Source organism: Sciurus vulgaris (assembly GCF_902686455.1).
Source record: "Sciurus vulgaris genome assembly, chromosome: 4".
NCBI lineage: Eukaryota > Metazoa > Chordata > Mammalia > Rodentia > Sciuridae > Sciurus > Sciurus vulgaris.
Genome location: NC_136464.1, coordinates 172472791 through 172494966, shown reverse-complemented (window position 1 = coordinate 172494966; position 22176 = coordinate 172472791). Strand labels below are relative to the sequence as shown.

The window sequence follows — 22176 nt, the reverse complement described above, 5'->3', positions numbered from 1 at the left end:
ATTCCCGAGGGAGGATTTGCCAGGCAGAAAAAGGTCTCTAGCATTCAAGGCCTCCTGGATGTGAACTGTACGTCTCAAGACTGGAGTAACTGGGTTGCTTTTTTAATGCTCGTGAAGCCGATCCAGGCTGAGAAAAGGAGGGAGTGGAGCTAGTGACTGCTGAGCAGGAGCCAGAAGCTCTGGAAAGAATCTGTTCCTCCCCTAGTCTGATGTCAGGCAGCCCTCAGCTGGCTGCTTTCGCTTACATCATCCTCACACAAGGCTGACAGTTCATATGTTGACAGGATGCCATGAAGATTACGAAGTTAGGAGACTGAGCTGCTCAAAAATTTCTATACAAATATAAGTGTTCTAGTTCTCCTTACATCTTAGGATATGCAGAATATATAACCAAGAAGAAAGCTGCCTTTGTTGGTAGAAATTTAATCAAGATAGGCTAAAGGCACCCCGTCTCTCTCAGGACAACAGAAGTGAATAAACTATGTGAAAGGGAAGGACTGCAAAGCTATCTGAGTGTTTGATATTAATATGAAAATGGAAGAATTGTCTTTTTAAGTTCTGCTGTCCTAGGACTTGGAGGTTACCAGATACCAGCCATTCCTGCTTTTGTGCTCTGATATTCCAGGCCAACTCATATACAAGAGACCACTCTACTGTTGGGAGAAATCCTGGCTCTTGGCTGGCAGCAGTGAACATCTCAAGTGTGTAAGGAAAACCTTTGCACATACAGGCCTGACAGGAAAACCTGCAGGGAGGAGTGTTCCGCTTCAGCCACCTAGGAAAGTACACAGCTGCCCTAAATTGACTCAAATGTTACCAAGGGAACCCCTATAGGAACCTGGTGGTCTGATACCCCATGGTACATTGTGATTGGGCAAGAAACCTATAAAATGTATAGCTGCTCCTGCAATAAACGAGTTTGCAAGCTGCTCACCACAAGCTTGCTTCCACCCAACTCCAGGGTCTGGGTCTTGACTCCGTGCCACTTACCCTGTGTCTGAGTTAGTCCAGCACAAGAAAAGCAACATCTATCACCACAGTCACTGATTCTGTGTAAGTAAGGTTGGAAACAGATGGACTTAGAATTTTTAAACTCAAAAGGCCAAACATGAATCAAAACAAGAAAGTACGATATGACCATAAATATTTTTATTAAATGTGAAAATACACGGGCATAAAAATAGTACCCATATTTGTAGACATGTCTGAGATCCATTTCAAATAATTTTAGATTCCTTTTTTATTAAAACACTAAATCGAGATGGATTAAGTTAGTCATTTCTCTTACTCAAAACAACCTTAGGGTAAAAGTAATAGCTTAACTTCGCCAACATCTCCAGCTTTCACCTCCCCTGTGCTCTGCTTTCCTCTACAGGTAAGTGTTTCATCCACAGATGATACAACAAAACCTGTAACTATACACGAAGCCACGCAGTGGCTAATTTTACTCTTGAGTCATTCAGCAAATGAGATCATCTGTTAAAAAAAAAATCATCCCAGCTCAACATTATTTGAAATTACAGAAAAAACTCATCCACTAACGGAAAAGGAATGATCTGATCTAGAATAAGGATCCTGGTTGTTACTAACAAATTAGCATTTGCCTTCTTCCCCCGTTTATAAATATGGAAAAGTCAACTACATTCAACAAAGTTGCATAAATTTCTCTAGGTTATCCTGTTGATGTGTACTTAGTGAAAACATTTTGCAAGGACTGTCACCAGTGGCCTGTACATGCAAGATAGGCGGCTCCAACACAGACCTGAAGAACCATTTTGAACTTGCACTTTCTTCTTGGTAAGTGTGAAATACAACTTCTGGCCAATTTCATGCCTTTAAATTAAGGTGAAATTTGTTATTATCTCCTATGAGTAGAAAATGATGTCAATTTCAAATTGTGATTCTACAGTTCTTTTTTCTACTTGGTTATCATTAACATTTTTCTCTTAAAAAAATCATGGGTCGTTTTTAGATTTCATTATCAGAGTTCCCACTTATTTTCATACTGATATTTAAAAATAGAGTTTTAACACTGACTAACGAAAACACATGTTAAAATTAGTCATCACATCCAATTCATATTAGTAAACTACTGGAATTGTTTTCAACTTATCTGTGTTCATGGTAAGAAAACACAAACTTTCAGAACTAAGAAATGAATTAAATGCTGTCTCCCTTTTAGAATCTTTTTAAAACATAACTAGGCTGACGTGTTTTAATTCCTGCTGTGGAAGGTGTTTCCAGTGTCAATAGAACAGACCAGTGACCCCCCCAGTAGCCCACCAAAAGAAAGGGAGGGGTTGAGAACAGAAGCTAGCAAAAGCTAAGTTGCCCCTTTTTGATACGGTCTTCCCAAAACAGTCACAAAGGTTACCTGCAACATCTGCAGTCCCTAAAAAGAGACAGGAATGTAGAAGTCATCCCACAGAAAAAGAAAAATGCTTTTGCAGTGATGTGTTTTTACACTGTGTATGAGCAGTGAAAGGAGCAGCTTCTCTGTCCCTTTACACATCCAGGGTTTTTCTCAGCCACTGTTTGAGGAGAACACACAGTGACCGTATTTCTATTTGAGTAGACACCACAAGACGACTGACAACCATCCAGGCTGACACCTCAAGATCCTTGCTTCCTTCATCAGCATAAGCAATCCCAGAGAACTCATTTCCTTATTGGCACTGGTACTTGGCACCAAAGCTGTGCTGTTCTCTTCACTGAAAACCAGCAAGTAACTATAGATTTTGGTTAAGATGACTAAACTAAATCCACAATAATTTCAGTTGTTAAAAGTGGACAAAAAATGAAATGCAAAAACCCTCTGGGCAGCAAGTTAGGAGGCAGCTAGGCCCAGTTCTGACCCCTCCTGAGTCCCTACTGGCTCCTTGCTGGCAACTTTTTATGCTCCCAAATGCAAGGTGAGTCACTATTTCTCTTGTTATGTGTGAAAATTCTTTCTTTTGAAAGTAGAGGCCGTCATTATTTCAAAAAGGTCACAGTGATATTATTCATAAAAAGCAACCAGGTTAAAAAAATATATTGCTGACATAACTAGTGAAGTAATGAGATTACTAGGATTAAAGAACAAAAATGAATTTACTTTAAATTATTTTCATATGACTTGAATTTTGAGACATTAAAATGAAAGCTGCAAGCTGTTCACTAGTTTTCAAAATGCACTATTAAGTTTATTAGTAAGAAATAGATTTCTAAATAGATGCACAAAGCACTTAAGTGTTGTATGATTTATGTCCTTCAGTTTAAAAAAAAAAAAAAACTTTTTCCATGAGTTTGAGGACATGACTAAAAGAAAACGACCTGTGCTTGGCTGTTGCCGTCTTCTGTGTTTGGGACGCCCCTACCAAAATGCTTGATGTCACAAAAGCCATGTATTAGAACCTTTAATGCTTAAAATGTTTCAAAATGCTTCAAGGTGGAACCAAAAACCTTTCTAGAATGAAGGTAATTCTTATCTAAAGTAATCTTAGATTTTTAAATGCAGCATTAACAATTCCACAAATATTCACAGTTCTTCATTTAGTAACATTTTTAGGGCAAAAATTATCCAGTATACAATGACTGATTAGTATATATCTTAAATAGTTACCTTCTTCAAAAGGAAGAAGAAGGCATCTGTGAAGGAGATGCTGCCTTGTGAAGTGAAATAATGGGTGCGGAGCCAGCAAAAAACCAATTTGCAAGCCTGTACATTCTTCTAGGCAGAACAAAGAGTGGCATCCAGGCCTGGTTGGTGAGGGCAGAACTGCTGCCCAAAACACGCCAGCAAACCACTCCTAGGGGGAGTCACTCAGAGGGTCAGTCCAGATGTAAGAGACACTGTCTTACTGTGTTGCTTGAAGGTAGGAGTCAAATAATACCACTGCTTTATTATGTACTCAAACATAAAATGTAAAACAGATTCCAATTGTTATGTTTAATGTTAAGCAAAAGGGCCCATAGGTTCTTAGAATTAAATTCAAGTTGTTTTTCAGTATCCTGTAGGTACTAAAGAAAAAAATGTTTAACATCAATCCACAGTCTATGCCAGGATTTATCAACTACAATTTGGTGGCAAATTTCCTAAAAGACTCTGCCCCTTCTTCAGTGACAGCCATGTTGACATGCACAGGAATAAACAGTATACGTTAACGGAGGCACAGTGATCTAACATTAGCAAGTGACTGAAGTGACCAAAAATCTAAGCATAGTTGTCCCTAAGAACAATAAAGCTCACCTGTTCATATTCTCTTTAAGAACACTGAAACACAACCCCTTCTCGTGAAGATCACAGCTCCTTCATATAGGTACTATGCAAGGCTGTGAAGAAAAGAATCTACACGCTCCAGTGCTGAACACAGACATGTGAGCAAGCACTTCCACGGGCGAGCTGCTGCAGACCACGTCTTCCATACATTCATAAGATGAATAAAGGCTCTTCTGTCAGAGATAGAACCATTCCTTGCCCGCCCCCTGCAAATCCATCAACCTTAAGTCTAGAACGGATAAGAATAGATTTTTTTTTCTATTTAAAACAACTCTTTGGTCATGGACAAAGACTTGAAATTTGTTTTTCATTAGGATCCCAGAACAAGATTTTGTTTTTTATCTTTAAAAAAAATTAAGGAAGAGCAGAAAAACAGTTGGTTTAATTGAAGTGGAATTTAAATCTAAATGGTCCGCCTGAGCTGAAGGGATTGAACCCTTGCCATGAGTTCCAGCTTCTATGAAAAGGGTTTCCGCCACCTCCTTGTTGACTCTCTGCATCTAGGGGATCTTCTCCATCATCAAACTTCTTCCTCATTTCTAGAAAATAAATCAGCAACTTTAAGACCCAGGCATGTACCTTGTGGGGACAGGGGTGGGGGGAGTCAGGGAACTACTTTTCAGTTATCAAAATGGTTGTGCCTAATACTCAAATCCACCTTCTCCCAGTCCCACCCAAAAGAAATGGACTAGAGACTAAATGCCAGTAAACAAGCTACTAAAAAAGAAAAAGAAAAAAGAAGAAGCTACTCAAGGAATTCTTTGGAGAACTTAACTACAGAGAAAGAGACTTCCAAAAGTCACTCTTCTGATGAAATACCCATATTAAACCCCAAAATTAAGTGTGCCAGCAATAACCTCATCAACACTCCCTTCCCCAAGGATAAAATGAACTTTCTAGAACCTCACTATCCAACCTGAATAGCACTAAGGTTCCTCGGATGCAAGGGGGAGCAAGGGCCCCTTAATGCACACTCCAGCAGGCTCACTTTCCCTCCTGTAACTAATACCCCACTACTGTGCCTCTCAGCCCTGAGCAGAGACACCAGTATAGGCACAGTGAGGAATTACAGAGATGGGAAGAAAGTGATTAGAAAAATTGTTCATCTTGAGAATAAGAACAGGAACTAGGGAAAACACCCTGTAGTTCTTTTCTCTGTGCATGGCTCCTGATGGTAGACTGCACTCCAGAGTCCCCTCCCTAAAAAAAGACTCCTCATTCCTGGTCTGAGGAGTTGCCCCACACTGCATGGGCCAACCAATGGAGGCGTATTGTAGGCATCTGTCTGATAGCTGCCAAATAACAGAACAAACAGTATGTGGTCCTACTAAGTGAAGGGCAGTTCTTTCTCCCTTACTAGATTATAAATTACTTAGAACAAAGGATCATTTAACTTCAATTCCACAGCATACAGGTGGTGTTCAAAAAAGATTTGCCAGAGTGGCAAAGCTTGAATTCCTCTTTGTTGAATCCATTTAGCTCAAATTAAGGCTTCTGCTGACAAGGAAGGCCACAAAACATTATAGCTTAACATCAAACTTCTGAAATGGCAATGCAGTATTCAGTATTATCTCAGTTCTTAGACTATCTCCAGCCCATGTTAATGTATGATGAAAGAACATAGGAACCAGTAAATCCATATTTGATTTAGGATAAGACTGCTGGTGATCACACCCAAAGAGGCAAAGGATGGCTTGATCAGTTTTCTCACCATGCTCCTAGGAGTTTAGTAGAATTCACACTGACCTGTGAAGATGGAGGAACCTAGGAGATAGTGTATTATGTTCAGTTTTATCACAGGTTAAAAAAAAAAAAAAAAAACTGGGACCAAAAGTTGTAGAAAAGATTCAAGCTTAGGCCTTCTGACTCCACATTTGATCTGAGGGTCCCCAGATCAGATGAGGCAGATATAAAACAATTTCTAAAAATGCAGGACCAGTCACAGACCTCAGACCATGCTCCCCACCCTCCACTTCTGATACTGCTTTCTAAGGAATAAGAACTAATAAATCATCAAGTCTACTTTCAAGAGACTAGGATGATATTGAAGGCAAACAATACCTGGATCCGAGAGAACTTCTTTAGCAGCGGCTATATCAATGAACTTTTTCTCAGCCTTTTTCTTTTCCTCTTCATTTTGGAAGTTATCTGGGTGCCACTGCAGTGCTAATTTTCTATATGCCTTAATGATTTCTTGCTTTTTGGCATTTCTGAGGGGTGATAAAATAAAACAATCATTAGTTAAGTATCCAATCTACTGCCATAAAAATGAGATTAACTGCCAGTGTGTTTATATAGTTCCCAGCTTTGTGTGACCATTAAAACCAGCCAGGCTGCCTTAGACACCTGTTCACTAAGAATCTCACTGGGAATAAAGTACTGATTTTTACAACTGTCACTTTCTAAATTTTTAAGATACCTTGATTTGATTCCTGTTTGGCATTAAAAAGGCTTTGAACCATTTGCTTTGGAATTAGTTTACTTATTAAAAACAAAGTTTTAGGCTTTGGTCTGAAGTTTGACAGTTCACTGGGTCAGGGAAGGTAGATCTTGCTTCAACTTTATTTGAATTGAATAACTATTTTTAGGCCTAAAGGAGGTATTTTTCTTTTCTTCCTTCCCTCTCTCTCTCCCACCAAAAGAAAGTTCACTCCTTTAAACCTTCCTAATAATAATAATCTAGATCTAGCACCTGGTGTGCACAGCCTTGTCACCAACTTTTAATTCTTTATTACTGGTCTCTATCAGAGAAACCTGCCTGCAGCATATTCAAAATAGCTTTATGTTGTTAAGGGAGAGAATCAGGGAGAGAAAAAAGAGTAATGATTAGCTTTAAAACAGCAGCAATATAAATTTTAATAATTTCACCTTTTTACTCCCAAGATTTTATAATAATCTCGTTTCTGTGACTGTTTCAGTAGTCTCTGTGCTTTTTCTAGACCTTCCCGAATCTGCTGATCATTTTCATTGTGTTCCTGAGCAGCTTCATAATCTTGAATAGCTGTCAAAATATGTTCAAGACAGTATAGTTAGGGGGGATTGCAATTCATTGCTTTTACTTATCCTGCAGTATCCATACCCAGCCCCTTCACCAGAATTACTAAAAGCTTAAATAATAATTTTGTTCATAAGCCTTCATTCTCTTTTGTAAGTGTAAGTTAGGTAAGCCTGTTACCCCTGTTCAACAAAATCCACTGCTGTTGGTTTACTTGTCCACACTCCCACGTCATCTCCCAATGCCTCCTTCAATGTATTTTCAAATCAGTAGTCCACATTTCACATGGCAATCTTCACTAAGACTGAAAGACTGTTACATAGGAAAGTAAGACACTGGCAAAGAAAATCTGAATGGTCAGCTGCTAGGGGACAGTTCAGAAGAGAGGCACAAAAGGGAGCAGGAAGAACATCAGCAGTCAGGATGACCATGTCAGCCACAGGTTTCAACACAGACTGTAACAACAGTGATTTATGGCCAAGGATTTTCAGTTTAACAAGCAAGAAAAGTTTAAAGGCAGCCATCAGGATAGTCTAAGATGAACACAAACCTGTGCAGGCTCTTGACCTGGCATATGCAGCAGCTGCCTGCAGCACTGTGCCCAGCTGGGGCCCAAAATTAGACTCTAAGCAGAGTGAAAGGTGTGCATGTGGAGGAACCCCTGACATGGCAGGTATCACAGGGGACATGTTTCTGTGAACAGTTCCCACCCGGGCTCCATAATACAGAGAAGAATTTGAAGAAAACACAGCTGGCAAGTGATTTTCTCTCACTCCAAAAATCCATTATTCAGCACCAAATTGGTTTTTCTTCAAACTGGAGTCAGAGCTTCACTTATCATTCCCAGCTGCCCCTGGGAAGCCTTCTCTTAAGTACAGAAAGAGATGTGCTACCAGCCCATTACCTGTTTTTGAATGAAAAGTTTTCCTGGAATACAGCCGTGCCTGTTCTTTTGCATATTGCTTTTGCACAGCAACAACAGAGTTGAATAGTTGCAACAGAGACCATATGGCATGCAGATCCTGTAATATTTACTATCTAGCCCTTTATACAAAACATTTGCCAGCTTCTATTAAGCAATAAAAAGGAATGAACTGCCAAAGCATGTAACATGAATCTGAAAAACAGGCAGTGAAAGAAGTTTTATATAAAAGTGGACAGACTATATTGTTCTGTTTACATAAAGATCTAGAACTGGCATAATCTATGGAGAAAATCTGAACAACAGCTGCCTGTGGGTTGGGGAATGACTGGTAAGAGAACCAGAGGGTAATTCTGTGTTCTGCATACCGACAGAGACTATCTTCTCTGACCAAAACTTTACACAGACTCTTCTAACTAGATCCCAACCTTGAGATTCTCCATCCTGGTAGAATCCACTTTGAGCTAGAGTCTTGCTAAATCTGTTTAGCAAAAATCCCCAACCCTTGGTATCTGACTACCCTCTTATCATATTCCTGGTCCCTTGGTTCTGTATCTTATCACCCTGGCTTGCTTTCAGTAACAAGTTGAGCTTGTCTAGCAAGAATCTCCCTTACCCTGATGTTCCCCATAATAATTTTCTACCCACTGACAAACCCCTACTCTCTAAATCCCCACTTATCTTCATTGAAGTCAGAGACTAGCCAAGTCCCACCACCAGAATCCATTATAGTGGCCCCTATATGTACCGCTATGGCCCCCCTTTTTATTATAACAGATATACAATCTTGTGCTAGAATTCAAGAGTTAAACATCAACTATACTCAAAGCAGTAGAATAGGCTGACCTTGTTCCATGTATTTGAGATAAATTCTTGAAGCCTTTTCATCATTTGAAGTCATACTTGTTCAACAAAAGTCAAAAACATATCTATGACCTACTTCCCACATCCAAACGTACCCTCCTTATGTTCCGATTGCATACATTTCAAACCTCACTCAAGCTTCGAGGTCTGAACGCCCCACAGACTGTCCCACAAATAGTCACCAGAGTTGTTATCACTTCCTCAAAACTGCAAGATTCTTTGCAGATTGGGGAAAGCAGGAAAAGAATGACCAGTTTGTTTTTAAAAGTGCACAAATAAACCAAATTTCACCATTCAAATCCTTCATTTGACTATAACAGAAAACATTTAAAATGCCTTACCTGATTTGAAACAAAAAATTTACAATAAGATTTATAAGGATCATCTTTAAAAAAAAAATGTTCATGACATGCTGTCACAGAAAGCTCCAAAACCATACATATAATTGTTTCTCAAAAAAATGTATATTGCTATATGTGCCTTACTTTCAGAAAATAGGATATTGCCTTTACTCAACATCCTTGTAACATCTAGCAGGAATCTCATTACTTCAAATTGAACCATGTAGAGAAAAAGCAGTTATACTAACTGTTACTACACTGTATGAAGGTCACAGAGGATCATTTTCTATTAGATGTATGACTTATATGTATGCCTTATGTTTTATTTGTATTATACATACTGTGCATATGCACAGGATATGTGTGTATGTACATATATGAATAAAATATAGACTAATGTGCATAGACAAAAGTCTGGGAAGATGTAAATCCAAAATGAATCATCTCCAAGTTCATCTGCAAGTGTCAACTTAGGAAAAAACAAAACAAATAATTTAAATTATAGGCTATGAGATCTATAATTTAAATTATTTGTTTTGTTTTTTCCTAAGTTGACTACAGCAAAGAAAGCTAAAGTTTTTATATTCTACTGAACTAGTTTTCAACAACAGAACTCTTTCCCCAATGTGCCTTTTAAATCCCTCTAAGAGAATAATTTCATATTCGTTACCATTGTTCTAAAATTGTCAACATTTCCAGGTATGCTGGTAAACTTGTTCTCAAAAAAGCAACTGAACATGTATGAATTTCACATAATTAACCTTTAGATACTTCAAATTAAATTCCTCAAAGATTTACCTTCATCATACATCTCTTCTATTAAATAGGCCTCTGCACGATCTTTTAGTGCATTCACATTGTCAGGTTCCATCTGTAGAACTTCAGAACATACTCTAATAGCTTCAACAGGCTTCTCATCCTGAAAGCAAGTATGAGAAAAGAACTTATGGTTGTTATTCATCATGTTAAATATTTACATTTCAGGGAACAAGTCAATTGTTACCTTAGAAAAGCAGTGACAAATCCTTTCTTTTGAACGAACTGTGTATTCAGCAATGCTGGGCTCTGTTTTCATGACAGATTCATATTTGCTGGTTGCATCTGTGTATCTATTAAATGAGCAAATCGTGATGATTAAAAATAAATTCTCTTTCCAAAGCTGTGAAAAGGACCTCTCCCTTCACTGTGGGTTGCTTTATCAATTAAAGTAAATGAACACCTGCTTTCAAACACTGCTTGGACCTTATTAACCTAGAGTTGCATGGAAGGTAGAGATGAGAGAAATACCTGGCCACAGGACACATATACCCAGACAAATCAAGGCATGCCTATGAACACCAAATCCAGTGATGAAGTTCTTTATGGAACAATGCTCAGATTTTGAAACTGAGTAAAACACCTGAAGTTTGAAATGGAGCACTTTCAACAAAACAGAGATCCAGTTTCATAACATGAAAATAATAGCCCATTATGTGCCATTTTATGTCAATATTCACAAATAAAGATAATGCAGTTCCTTATAGAAGGAACCTGCTTAAATTCCCAACTTTACAAGCTTTCTAAGAGCTATACGTTTAAAAGAAAAGCTAGTTTCTAGGAGAGCTGAGTAGATGTACTTAGCTGAAGGAAGTGGGGAAAATACAACTAAAAATCCTAGATATCAAAAGCAGAGGAGAGAGGCAAACTATCTAGTGGCTTTAGGAACTGAGGAAAAACATGATTGTAAGTTCCCTGGATTTTATTTGGCTTCATATATCCCAGGTTTGGAGCTGAAGATGCCAGCAACCCCAAAATGCAAAGCACAAATAAAAACCCAGCCAGAATCTATTCTCCCTGACCAGAAGACCTGAAGAGGGCAGCCTAGCAAAGCAGAAAGCTATTTAACAGTAACAGCCTTAGTCTAGCCAAATACTTCAGATAAACCAGGCCCCGCCAGCAAAGGCCAGTGAGAAACTAGACATCTCCTTGCTGAGGCTGAATGAGGTTCCCTTCCAGCGCTACCAAGGCAATGACAGAGAAAGCCAAAAGGGAGCCAGGACTTTCCTCCATCTACTCCTCCAGTAGTGGTGTCAATGGAGAAGACCATGTGAGGAGCCAGAACTTTATCCTGCACCAACCTATTTTCAGTAGCAAGAATCCCTCACTACCCTCAGTTATCAACAAAGGCCAAAGGGGAAACTTCTGTTTCCATCCAGCAGTACCAAGGTGTGATACCCACCTGCCACTTGGCCAAAAAAAAAAAAAAAAAAAAAAAAGCCAAAAGCAAGGTTTAAATTAAAACCAGCACCTTATATCAAAATGAAAATTGTAAGTTTCAACTATAAAAACCATTCATATCCAGAAATGGAAAGATCTCAGACCAAAAGAGAAAAGACAATACTAAATCCCAACTAGAGATGTTAGAATTATCTGATACATTTTAAAGCAGCCATGAAGAAAAAGCAACAATTACAAATAAAGCTTAAAACAAGTGAAAATCACAGGATGGCTCAGCAAAGAAAAGACCAAATGGAATTTTTAGAACTAAAAAATAAGGAAATGGAAATAAAACCCTCATTGAATGTATTCCATAGCAAACAAAGAAGACAAAGAAAAGCATTCCCTAACTGGAATGGAAATTATCAAATCTGAACAACAAAGAGGACACAGTCTTAAATGAATACTCTCAAGGACCTGTGCGATTATAACCAAAGATCTAACATTTATGTCATTATAGTCTAAGAAGAGGACAAAGAGTTAAAGAAGTGCTTAAATAATGGCTAAACCTACATATACTCACACGTTGCTTAAAAATGGAGCTGCTTTCTGAAAAATGTGTACTTGGGTGATTTCATCATTGCAGAAGTTTCAAAGACTACATTTTCACAAAACTAGATGGTATAGATCAATCGCCTGATGTGGCCTCTGACACGATGTTTTAGGCTACTGCTGGCATAACGTTGCATACTGTTTTATAGTCAACTTTTTTAAACTAAAAGGAATATAATATGTATATAAAAACCAGTAATATAGTTGTGCGTTACCATTACCAACTATTATGCATTGTATATAGTTGTATGTGCTACACCTGGATACAACTGTCAAGTCTGTTGCAGTCAGCATCACCAGCAACACCTGACTGATGTGTTACAATGGCTATGATATCACTAGGCCATCATCACCTTAGGGTACCATCACTACATATGTGGTCTGTCTTGAGTAAACATTATGATATGGCCCATTATATATTGGAGAAGCTAAGTGACTTACAAATAGAGTAACCCAAGAAATCCAGGCCAAGCAAGATACATTATAAATAAACTAATGAATATTGAAGGTGAAAGTCTCAAAAACAGAAACCTGAGACTCTAGAGGGGAAAACTATCAGAATGACACAGAATCTTTTATCAAGCACTGTGGAGGCCAAATGATAGTAGGAGAGAAATGGTTATGGCTATTAAAGGGTAACATGAGAGATTCTTATGGTGAAGAATTAATCAATATCCTAATTGTGATACTGTACTATTATAGTTTGCCAGAAGTTGGGGGAAACTGGGTACAGCATTCTCGTGTGACGCTTCCAATGGTATTAGGAATAAGGAGATGAGAGCCTACCTTCTACTAAGCATTGTTGTGTGGCATGTCCTCCATTCTCTTCAACATCCCTGCCCCAACCTACAAACCACCTATAATACTTACACAGATACAACCCATATTTTTGGCAACTTCTATGTATTCTTTTTTTTTTTTTTTTTCAGTTGTTCATGTACCTTTATTTTATTCATTTATTTATATGCAATGCTGAGAATCTAACACAGTGCTTCACATATGCTAGGCAAGTGCTCCACCATTGAGCCACAACCCCAGCCTGCACTTCTATTTATTCTTTAGGCTCAGGATTACCTTTCCAGCAAGCTTCTTGCTTTAACATCTGGCCTTCAATATCTTGGATTTCATTAAATGCCCTTCTTTGGTATTCCCATCATACTCTCTACATTCTAGCAGTTTGGTATCATATTATCTTTTTTTTTTTTTTTCATTGTAAACAAATGTGATACATGTTGTTTCTGTTTGTACATGGCATAAAGGCATACCATTTGTGTAATCATAAATTTACATAGAGTAATGTTGTTTGATTCATTCTGTTATTTTTTCCCTTCCCCCCACCCCTCCCACACCTCTTTTCCCTCTATACAGTCCTTCCTTCCTCCATTCTTGCTCCCCTCATATTATCTTTTAATAAGCAAACAAAGCCATAAACTTTTCCACACAAAGCTATAAATTTTTTAAGACCAAAAACTATAATTGAATCATTTCTGTACTCTTAGTACATAACTCAATGCCTGAAATAAGAGACACTCAAAATTTGGCCTAACATAAATCTGCTGGTAAGAATACTATACAATTAATATTTATATTCTGCCTTATTCCCAAAATATACAGACCTGGTGGTTTTGCTAAAGCACAGTGCCATCTAGAATGACCGTCAATAACCAGGAAATAAATGAGCTTGGTAGAGTTCAGTAGTTCATTTATGCCCACACCTTAATCTAAGAAGGAAAGTATGGGTGGTTGGGATAAACATTCTTACCTGCCATCTTTGATGAGCTCTTCAGCTGATTCAATCAGCTTATTAAGTTTTTTTACTTGTTTATAGTGTGCAAAACACCTTTTATGATCCTGATCAAGTTTCAGACATTCACGAACTTCACTGCTCATGATTTGAAAAAGGAAACACCAAGTCAAAATAATCAGTTTCCATATTAAATACAAAAAAACACAAAAAAGATTTGTAACAAAACATACTTAATAATTTACTATGTACTTGTATGTGTGACACAATATCATGAATATTTACTAATAATTCAAATTAAAGTTACCTATATAGAATTAAACATTAAACACTATTTTATTTATAGCATAAAATAGCCCTGCTTATTTACTTTAATGAAATAAAAATGTTTCATGAAAATAAACTGTGAAACTAGAGTAACATAAGGATAATATATAAACAGTATAAAAAGTCAACCACATAATTTTAATAATTTAATATTAAAATCTTAAAACTGACCTGAGGGACAGCTCATGGTCTCCTAGTTGGTAGTACAGTGTGCTGATTTTATAAAATGCTTCAGTATTATCATTCTTCAATTTTGATGTGGCTTTTAAGTCACTTATAGCTTTCCTAGGTTCTCCTTCTTTTATAAAACATTCAGCTCGAAGTTCTCGTAGTTCTGCATCCCAAACACAAACCTTGAGAAACAAAAGAACTAGACTTTAAGAAACGATAAATTATAAACATTCATTCTTGTATCCCACATATTTTTATCTGTACATTTATAAACATAAAACATCCTCAGTGTGATGACTTCCATATTGTAAGGAGTGTTAAAAAGTCTGATACAATTTAAATGTGATTTAAAAAAAAAAAGATGTAGCACCAAGCACTATGATGCCCACTTGTACTCCCAGCAACTTAGGAGGCTGCGATAGGAGAATTGCAAGTTATAGGACCACCTCAGCAACTTAACAAGACCTTGTCTCAAAACAAAACAAAACAAAACAGGGCTGGGGAGATAGCTCAGTTGGAGAGTGCTTGCCTCACAAGGCCCTGGGTTCAATCCCCAGCACCACAAAAACAAAACAAAACAAAAAGTCCGGGGATATAGCTCAGAGGTAGAAGGCTTCTTCTGGATCCAATCCCCAGTACTGGGAGGAAAAAAAGGTGGCAATTGCTCCAAAAATATCTTAAAGTTCTAATCTGGTCCTTTGCTTTCTTCCTTCAATTATATAATTCTAAAACTGAATAATAAGAAAAGGGGGGGAACACAGCATTTAATATTAACCATTGTTCCCAGTGAAGCATATTTGAAGAGAATATTCAATAATCATTTCTTTTTACTTAATCAACAATTCTAACATCTAGTCCTGAAAATAAATCTAGCAAAATACACTGCAAAATATGTATATAATCTACTAACTAAATTCTCTTTTGTAAAGTGTCATTTCCTGGAAATTAAATCCTCTTATCAAAAAAATAAAGGAAAGTAAAAAAATGTAAGAAGGTTGGAGATGGAGGCTTCACCATTTGTTTTATCAAAAGTCCATAATGTTTAGAAAATACACTGGCATTCTCAAAACATAAACCCAAAAGCCCACCAATGTAGCATATGGAAGTATCTTTCATAATTTCTTAGAACTGCTCTAAAGTCAGCCAACTTTTCACATTTATGAAGATCAAAATCAATATCATATAAATTAAAGATCAATGAGCAATGAGGTAGGTCAAAATGGACAGTCTACTATTACAAAGTAAAAATCATAACATTTTGTAATATTACAAAATACTTTAGTAAAACATGAATTCCACCAGCCCATATCACAAGATTTCCCCTATATAATTATCAAAGAAATGCCCATTCTACATACGAGTTTGCTACCAAGATTTAATGAAACTGTACATCAAAGTACTGTGAAAATGGTAATTAAATATGAATTATGACTACTTCCATTTCATACTTTAGACTTCCTTCTGAAATAATTTGTCATTAAATCCTTCTGAGGCAAGGAAACCATAGATTTAAGTTTCCTATCTAGAACCCTCTGGGTCCTGTCAACTCATTATCTGCCTTCTTTCCTACAACATTCCTCTTTTTTTCCAAATATCATTTTTCCTTTTTCTTCAACCACTGTCATCTCCTACCCCATTATATAATCTTCAGAGTTCTCTTCTCCAAAAAATTCAAACAAAATAGCAAAGCAAGCAATGTATAAATATATAACTCTCACTCCACAGCACATTCACAACACTCTGAAAACATCAGTTTTAGCACATTCTGAAAACTTCAGTTGCAAATTATGTTCCATACAAACACAATTTTCCACTTACCAGCTGAAAGTTCAAGGATCAATCTCATTTTATTCTATCTAGGTATTTTGTAGTATATTGTATGTCTAAGTGTATAAACATGTCTTAACAGTAAAAAGCAGTAAGTGCCACTTGTCAGCGTAGTATCTAAGAAACTTACCTCTAAAATCTTATCAAGGAAGGTTATAGCAGCAGTATAATCTGCACTTTCAAAAGCACTGAGTGCTTGTGAACGCAAACGTTGCATTTCATCAGACTTTAGAAGTTGAGCCTGGGCTTCCTTTTCTTCATTTTCACTTGGGTTAGATTTGAGCTGTAAGAATAACAAGTCAAACCTTAAATACAGGACCTATAATATAAACAAAGTCTGACCATTCCAAGTAAGCTTAAGCAAATCCTGACCTAGTTAATGCCCAGATTCTAACCACATAAATTTTGAAATAATACAAATGTGTATTTAAGCTGTTAATTTGGATAATTTGTTATACAACCACAGAAACTGTGAGGTAGCAGTAACACCGGGTAAAAGTTTTACTATTTCTCTGTGGCCAAATTATGAATATTTCCAAAAAGATTTTGTACTATTAATGTTTTAAAATGGGCTAAGAATTAATAAACCCAAATCATGAATTAATTAAGTATCTCCATGTTATTTGCATTTTCTTTGACAATCAAAGGGAGATAATAGTACTTACACCCTGTGGAGCAGTTGTTGAGAGATTAAAAAGGTACCCTACACATAGCACATAGGAAAGTACTCCAAAAACACTAGTGAAATTTCAAATTCCTTTTGCAATCTTTATTTTTCTTTCTGCTTTATTTTATTTTTTTGTGGGACGGGGGGTACAGAATTGAAACCAGGTCCTTGAGCATGCTAAGCATATGCCCTACCACTGAACTACACCCTCAACCCCTTTTGTGATCTTTGTATAAGGATAGATAGCAAAAGATACATACTTTAAAAGGATGCTCAATTTATTCCCCATCATATACACTGGTCAACTTAAACTGGGTATTCTCTATTTTAAAATAATTAAGGTCCTAGATTAAGAGAACCTAAATTTGACTCCTTTGAGGACAAAATAAAATTAGACTATGATGTATATCGTCCCACTTATATTTGTGCACTTGTAACATGAGCTTTTAGGAAACAATCACAAAATGAAAAGGCAATCTACAGATAGGGAAAAATTTTGAAAAGCATAAACCAGAGAAGGGGTTACTATCCAAGATTTATCAATAATCCATACGACTCAATAGTAGGAAAATATGTAACAGACTAAAAATTGGTAAGAGACTTGAAAAGACATTTCTTCTAGAATGTCCCCCCAAAGGTCCATGTTTTAAAGGTTTTATTCTGAGAACGGAGTCTAGTGGGATATTTTAGGTCATTGGGACTGTGCCCTTGATGGGGACTGTGAGACTCTAGTCTCTTTCTCTTCTTGCATCCTGGACGTAAAATGAACACGCTTTCTCCAACTACTCCCGATGATATACTGCCTTGATGCATACCCCAAACAAGCAAACAGATCAGGAACAGATACCTCTAAAACTGTAAACCGAAGTAAACCCTTTTCTCTTTTTAAATTGATCATCTCAAATATTTTATTATGGTAACAGAAAGCTCACTAACACATCTGTTACCAAAAAGAGATGATAAGTTTTAGCAAGGGTGTGGAGAAAAGGGAATCCTTGTATATTGGTGTGACTGTAAATTAGTACAGCCATTGTGGAAAAAAGCATGGGGGAGTCCAAAAAAATTAAAAATGGAACTACCATATGACCCAGTAATCTCTTTCCTTGGTATATACTCAAAGAAAATGAAATCACTGCCTTGTAAGTATATCTATAATTTCACGTTCATTGCAGCACTGTTTACAAAGGCCAAGATATGGAAACAACTTCGGTATCTGCCATAGCTTGGATTGGAATGTACGCCCAAAGGTCTGTGTGGTAAAGGTTTGATCTCCATCATGATGCTGTTGGAAAATGGGACCTTTATGAAGTGGAGTACAGCACAAGGTCTGCAGATCACTGAGGCATCCTTAAAGGGGATAGTGGGATCCCAGCTCTAGTTGTGTGTTATGTTGATGGAGGCCACAAAGCAACAGATTCTGGACTAAAACTTCTAAACCTGTGAGTGAAAATAAACCTTTCCTAAGTTGTTTTCTCAGGTATTTGTTATAGTTAACAGTAAGTTATCAAACAGCATCCATCAGTGGACAAATGGATAAAGAAACTGTCATACACACACACACATACACACAAACACACACACATGAATATTCACCCATAAAAAGGTGAATATCTTCAGAGGACATTATGCCAGATACATATGAAATAAGCCAGATACAGAAAGCAAAATATTGTATGATTTCACTTAATGTGGAATATTTGTAAACAAAAATGTCAAATCTACAAAGAGAATAAAACAGTGGTTACCAGGGTCTGGGTAAAACAGAAGAAATGGGGAGTTGTGAATCAAAGGATACATAGTATCTAATATGCAGGATTAACAAATCTAATGATTTAATGCACAATATTAGGAATATAGTTAATAATAGTATGTGTGTGTCATATTCAGGATTTATTGCTAAATGAGTAGATTACAGCTACTCTTGCCACAGGGGAGAAAATATGGATGACTATATGATATAATGGATATGTTCATTTCTTCCAGTTTAGTAATAGTCACTTCACTATATATGTATCTTTGTGCTGCATTGTTGTATCCTTAAATATGTATAATAAAATTTATTTTAAAAATTAAGATGTTAGACTTTGGCATAACTAACATACATTCATTGAACTACTTATTTTTCAGAAACAAATATTTCCAAGGCTAAAAATTTCAATTATAGTTTGGGGAGTAAGTAGCACAAATTTTAAAAATTTCATACACTTGATAATATGTAGAAAAATACAGAATACTTGATGGATATGCAATATTCTGTAAGGACTTCTGGAATTTGCCTTTATAGTCTTTCTGCATTCTTTCTGAATGGCAAAAAAAGAAACCAAGAATCAGTTTTTTAAGTGAATATTATGCAAACCAGAGGGTGGGAATTACATTCAAGCATTCTAAGGTTCTTATGTTCTCCACAATATTAAAGCTTACTATTGTTAAATTAAATAAGCACAAGGCCAGTGGCCTGAGGCTATCTCCATACAGTGAGTTCTCACTTAAAGAACAGTTCTATTTAGTATGTACACTGCAGTAAGTCTCAGCCAGTTGCAGGCTGTCAACTTACAGACCATGTCCAAATAAGGCAAAGGCAGCACTTAAACCAATCAAGCTGTTTCTATACCTCATTTCCATTTCCTTTCTATAAAATAATTACCTCATTGCTGGAACCCAGCTATCTAAACCTTTTCTGGCTCTAAGTACTGTCCAATTCATAAATGCTTCTTTGCTAAAATAAACTCTGCTAAATTTAACAAGCTAAAAGTTTTAAGACTATTTAGCTACACTAATCAAGAGCCCAAGAATGGCAAAGGATAGACACATAGATCAATGGAACAGAATAGAGAACCCCAAAATGGACCCACCAAGTACAGCCAACTGAAAGATGTACAAAAGCCATTAAATAAAGGAAATTGCTAGAGAAATGGAATGTCCAAAAGCAAAACTGATCAAACTTGACTTTAACCTAAGACATTATATAAAACAATTCAAAATAGGTTATAGACATAAATGAAAAACACAAAACAGGAGAAAAGTTTTATAATTTAGAGCTTGACGACTATTTAGAAATGATACCAAAAGCACAGTCCAAGTGAAAAAAAAATCAATTTTATCAAAATTAAAGATTTTGTTCTATAAAAGACACTTTGAAGACACATTTTTGCAAATATATGCACATATCTGACAAAGTAAATAAAACACAAAGAACATTCATAACACCATAGTTTAAGAAAAAGTAGTCCAATGAGAATATGGCAAAAGACATTAACAGACATTTCACTGAAAAGGATTTACAGATGAAAATATGTTCAGCATCATTAACCATTAGGGAAATGCAAATTGAACCTGATAACACTATATCAGGATGACCAAAATTAAAACTAACAATGATACCAAACCCTAGATCAAGGGGAATGTAAAATGGTGTAGTCACTCTAGAAAGCAATTTGGAGATTTCTTACAAAATTAAACACACAATAACTATACAATCCAGCAACTGAACTCTTAGGCATTTATCTCAGAGAAATTAAAATTTATGTTTACACAAAGACCTTTTCAAGAATATTCATAGTAGCTTTATTTGCAGTAGCCTAAACAACAAAAACAATCCAAATGTCCTTGAACTGATGAATGGAAAATTATGTCATGTACCATGGATGGTATGGTATGAGCAATGAAAAGGAATAAACTAAGTGATGTATACCAAAATCTGGATGATTCTCCCAAAAATTATGCCGAATAAAAAAGTCAATTACAAAAGCTTATAACATTTGAGTCACTGTATATAACATTTTTGAAATGTTAAAATTTGAAAAATGAATAATAATGAGTGGTTGCCAAGAGTTATAGATAGGGGCCCAGAAGGGGTAGAAGGGCATACGGTTATAAAAGGGCAACAGAAATGATATGGTTATAAAAGGGCAACAGAAAGGATTCTGGTGGTAACAGGACTATTTGGTACTGCTGACTGTGGTGGTGACTACACAAACCAACATACATGATAAAGTGTACAGAAGTGAACACACACAGATATGACTAGTAAAGTGGAGAGAATCTAAATAAATTGGTAGACTGTATCAATGTCAATATCCTGGTTTTCATATTGTACTACAGTGTTACAACATACTGCCATTAGGGGAAAATGGATAAAGAATACATGGGATCTCTATTATTTCTTTGAATTGCATATGAATCTACAAATACCTTAGTAAATTTTTCAATTAAAAATAAAAGATTGGGGCTGGAGTTGTGGCTCCATGATAGAGTGCTTGCCTGGGTGAGGCACTGGGTTTGAGTCTCAGCACCACATATAAAGAAATGAATAAAAAACAAAATAAAAGACTATTCAGTTCAGATGCACACTCTCATGGAAGAATTCTCTACAGTAATAGCAAGGGCAGTTTTAAGAACACATTAGCAGAATGACAGCACAGAACGATCCAAAAGTAGAAGGTAGAAAGTCTCATGAAAGTAGTGCTTCTTATTTCTGAGAGGTTTTAATATCAATCCCAGAAAAGACATTAATACAGCTGAGGTTCTAAAGATCTCACTTTTCTAAACAGTTACAACAAATGCCTACAAAAATTATTTTGTGCTAAAAATAAAACTTAATCCAAAATTATTGTGTTGCATCTAAAAGCTACTATAAAAGTTGTGAATGGAAAAAAATTCTAAGTTATAGATTTAAGCATTTGCAAGAAACAGATACACTTTCTCATCATCTATCACTTATCCATGCATTTGGCACATTTACACAACTCTGGTTAGGGAAGAGTTAGTCCAGCACTATTGCCTCCCCTGCAACCAATCTTCGACCTGCTCTCCTGAATATTAATTAAATAAAATCATCTTCCCAAGTAGGCAGAGAGAACAGATAAATACAAAATGACAGCCAATTTAACTGAGACTACAAGTCAGCTTCTCATTCAATACAAAGAAGTCTAACGTTTTGGTGGGGGTTATCTGCAGATGACTGAGTATTTTGACACGGCCATGAAAATGTTATAAACTTTAGTTTTGTTATCAGAGTAAGCATTTCAATAAATTGCAAAAAAAATGAAAATAACAATGTCAGATGCCTTTCTAAAACCAGTCCAGAAACAAATCCATATTAAACAAAAATGTAGGTCTTATGTAAAATACAGGCAAGAGATTGGCTGTCTCCTTCTAAATCATTTTTCAATAAACCCCTTCACTGACATGCAATCTATAATATCCAACCCTCCCCAACAAATCCAAAGAACTTTATGCCTGTGAAGTAGACA

General features: G+C 36.4%; 2 protein-coding genes across 5 annotated transcripts in view; one reads left to right on the top strand and one right to left on the bottom strand.

Moving 5' to 3' along the window:
* The window catches only part of UGGT2 (UDP-glucose glycoprotein glucosyltransferase 2), a 212494-nt gene extending 208954 nt beyond the window's left edge, over positions 1 to 3540 (top strand). For all 4 annotated transcript variants that reach the window (XM_079137705.1, XM_079137704.1, XM_079137707.1 and 1 more), the window contains one exon: positions 1 to 3540. This exon is cut by the window's left edge and continues 3291 nt beyond it. The gene's annotated coding sequence lies outside the window, so the exon portion shown is untranslated.
* DNAJC3 (DnaJ heat shock protein family (Hsp40) member C3) overlaps positions 1131 to 22176 on the bottom strand; it is a 69107-nt gene continuing 48061 nt past the window's right edge. Inside the window, exons 5-12 of the mRNA XM_079137708.1 lie at positions 16388 to 16540; positions 14431 to 14612; positions 13951 to 14070; positions 10384 to 10489; positions 10179 to 10299; positions 7127 to 7259; positions 6320 to 6468; positions 1131 to 4797 (exon numbers count right to left, since the gene is read on the bottom strand). Of these exons, the coding sequence (XP_078993834.1) occupies positions 4640 to 4797; positions 6320 to 6468; positions 7127 to 7259; positions 10179 to 10299; positions 10384 to 10489; positions 13951 to 14070; positions 14431 to 14612; positions 16388 to 16540 (1122 nt within the window). The 3' untranslated portion in view covers positions 1131 to 4639. The remainder of the gene's footprint in view (positions 4798 to 6319; positions 6469 to 7126; positions 7260 to 10178; positions 10300 to 10383; positions 10490 to 13950; positions 14071 to 14430; positions 14613 to 16387; positions 16541 to 22176) is intronic.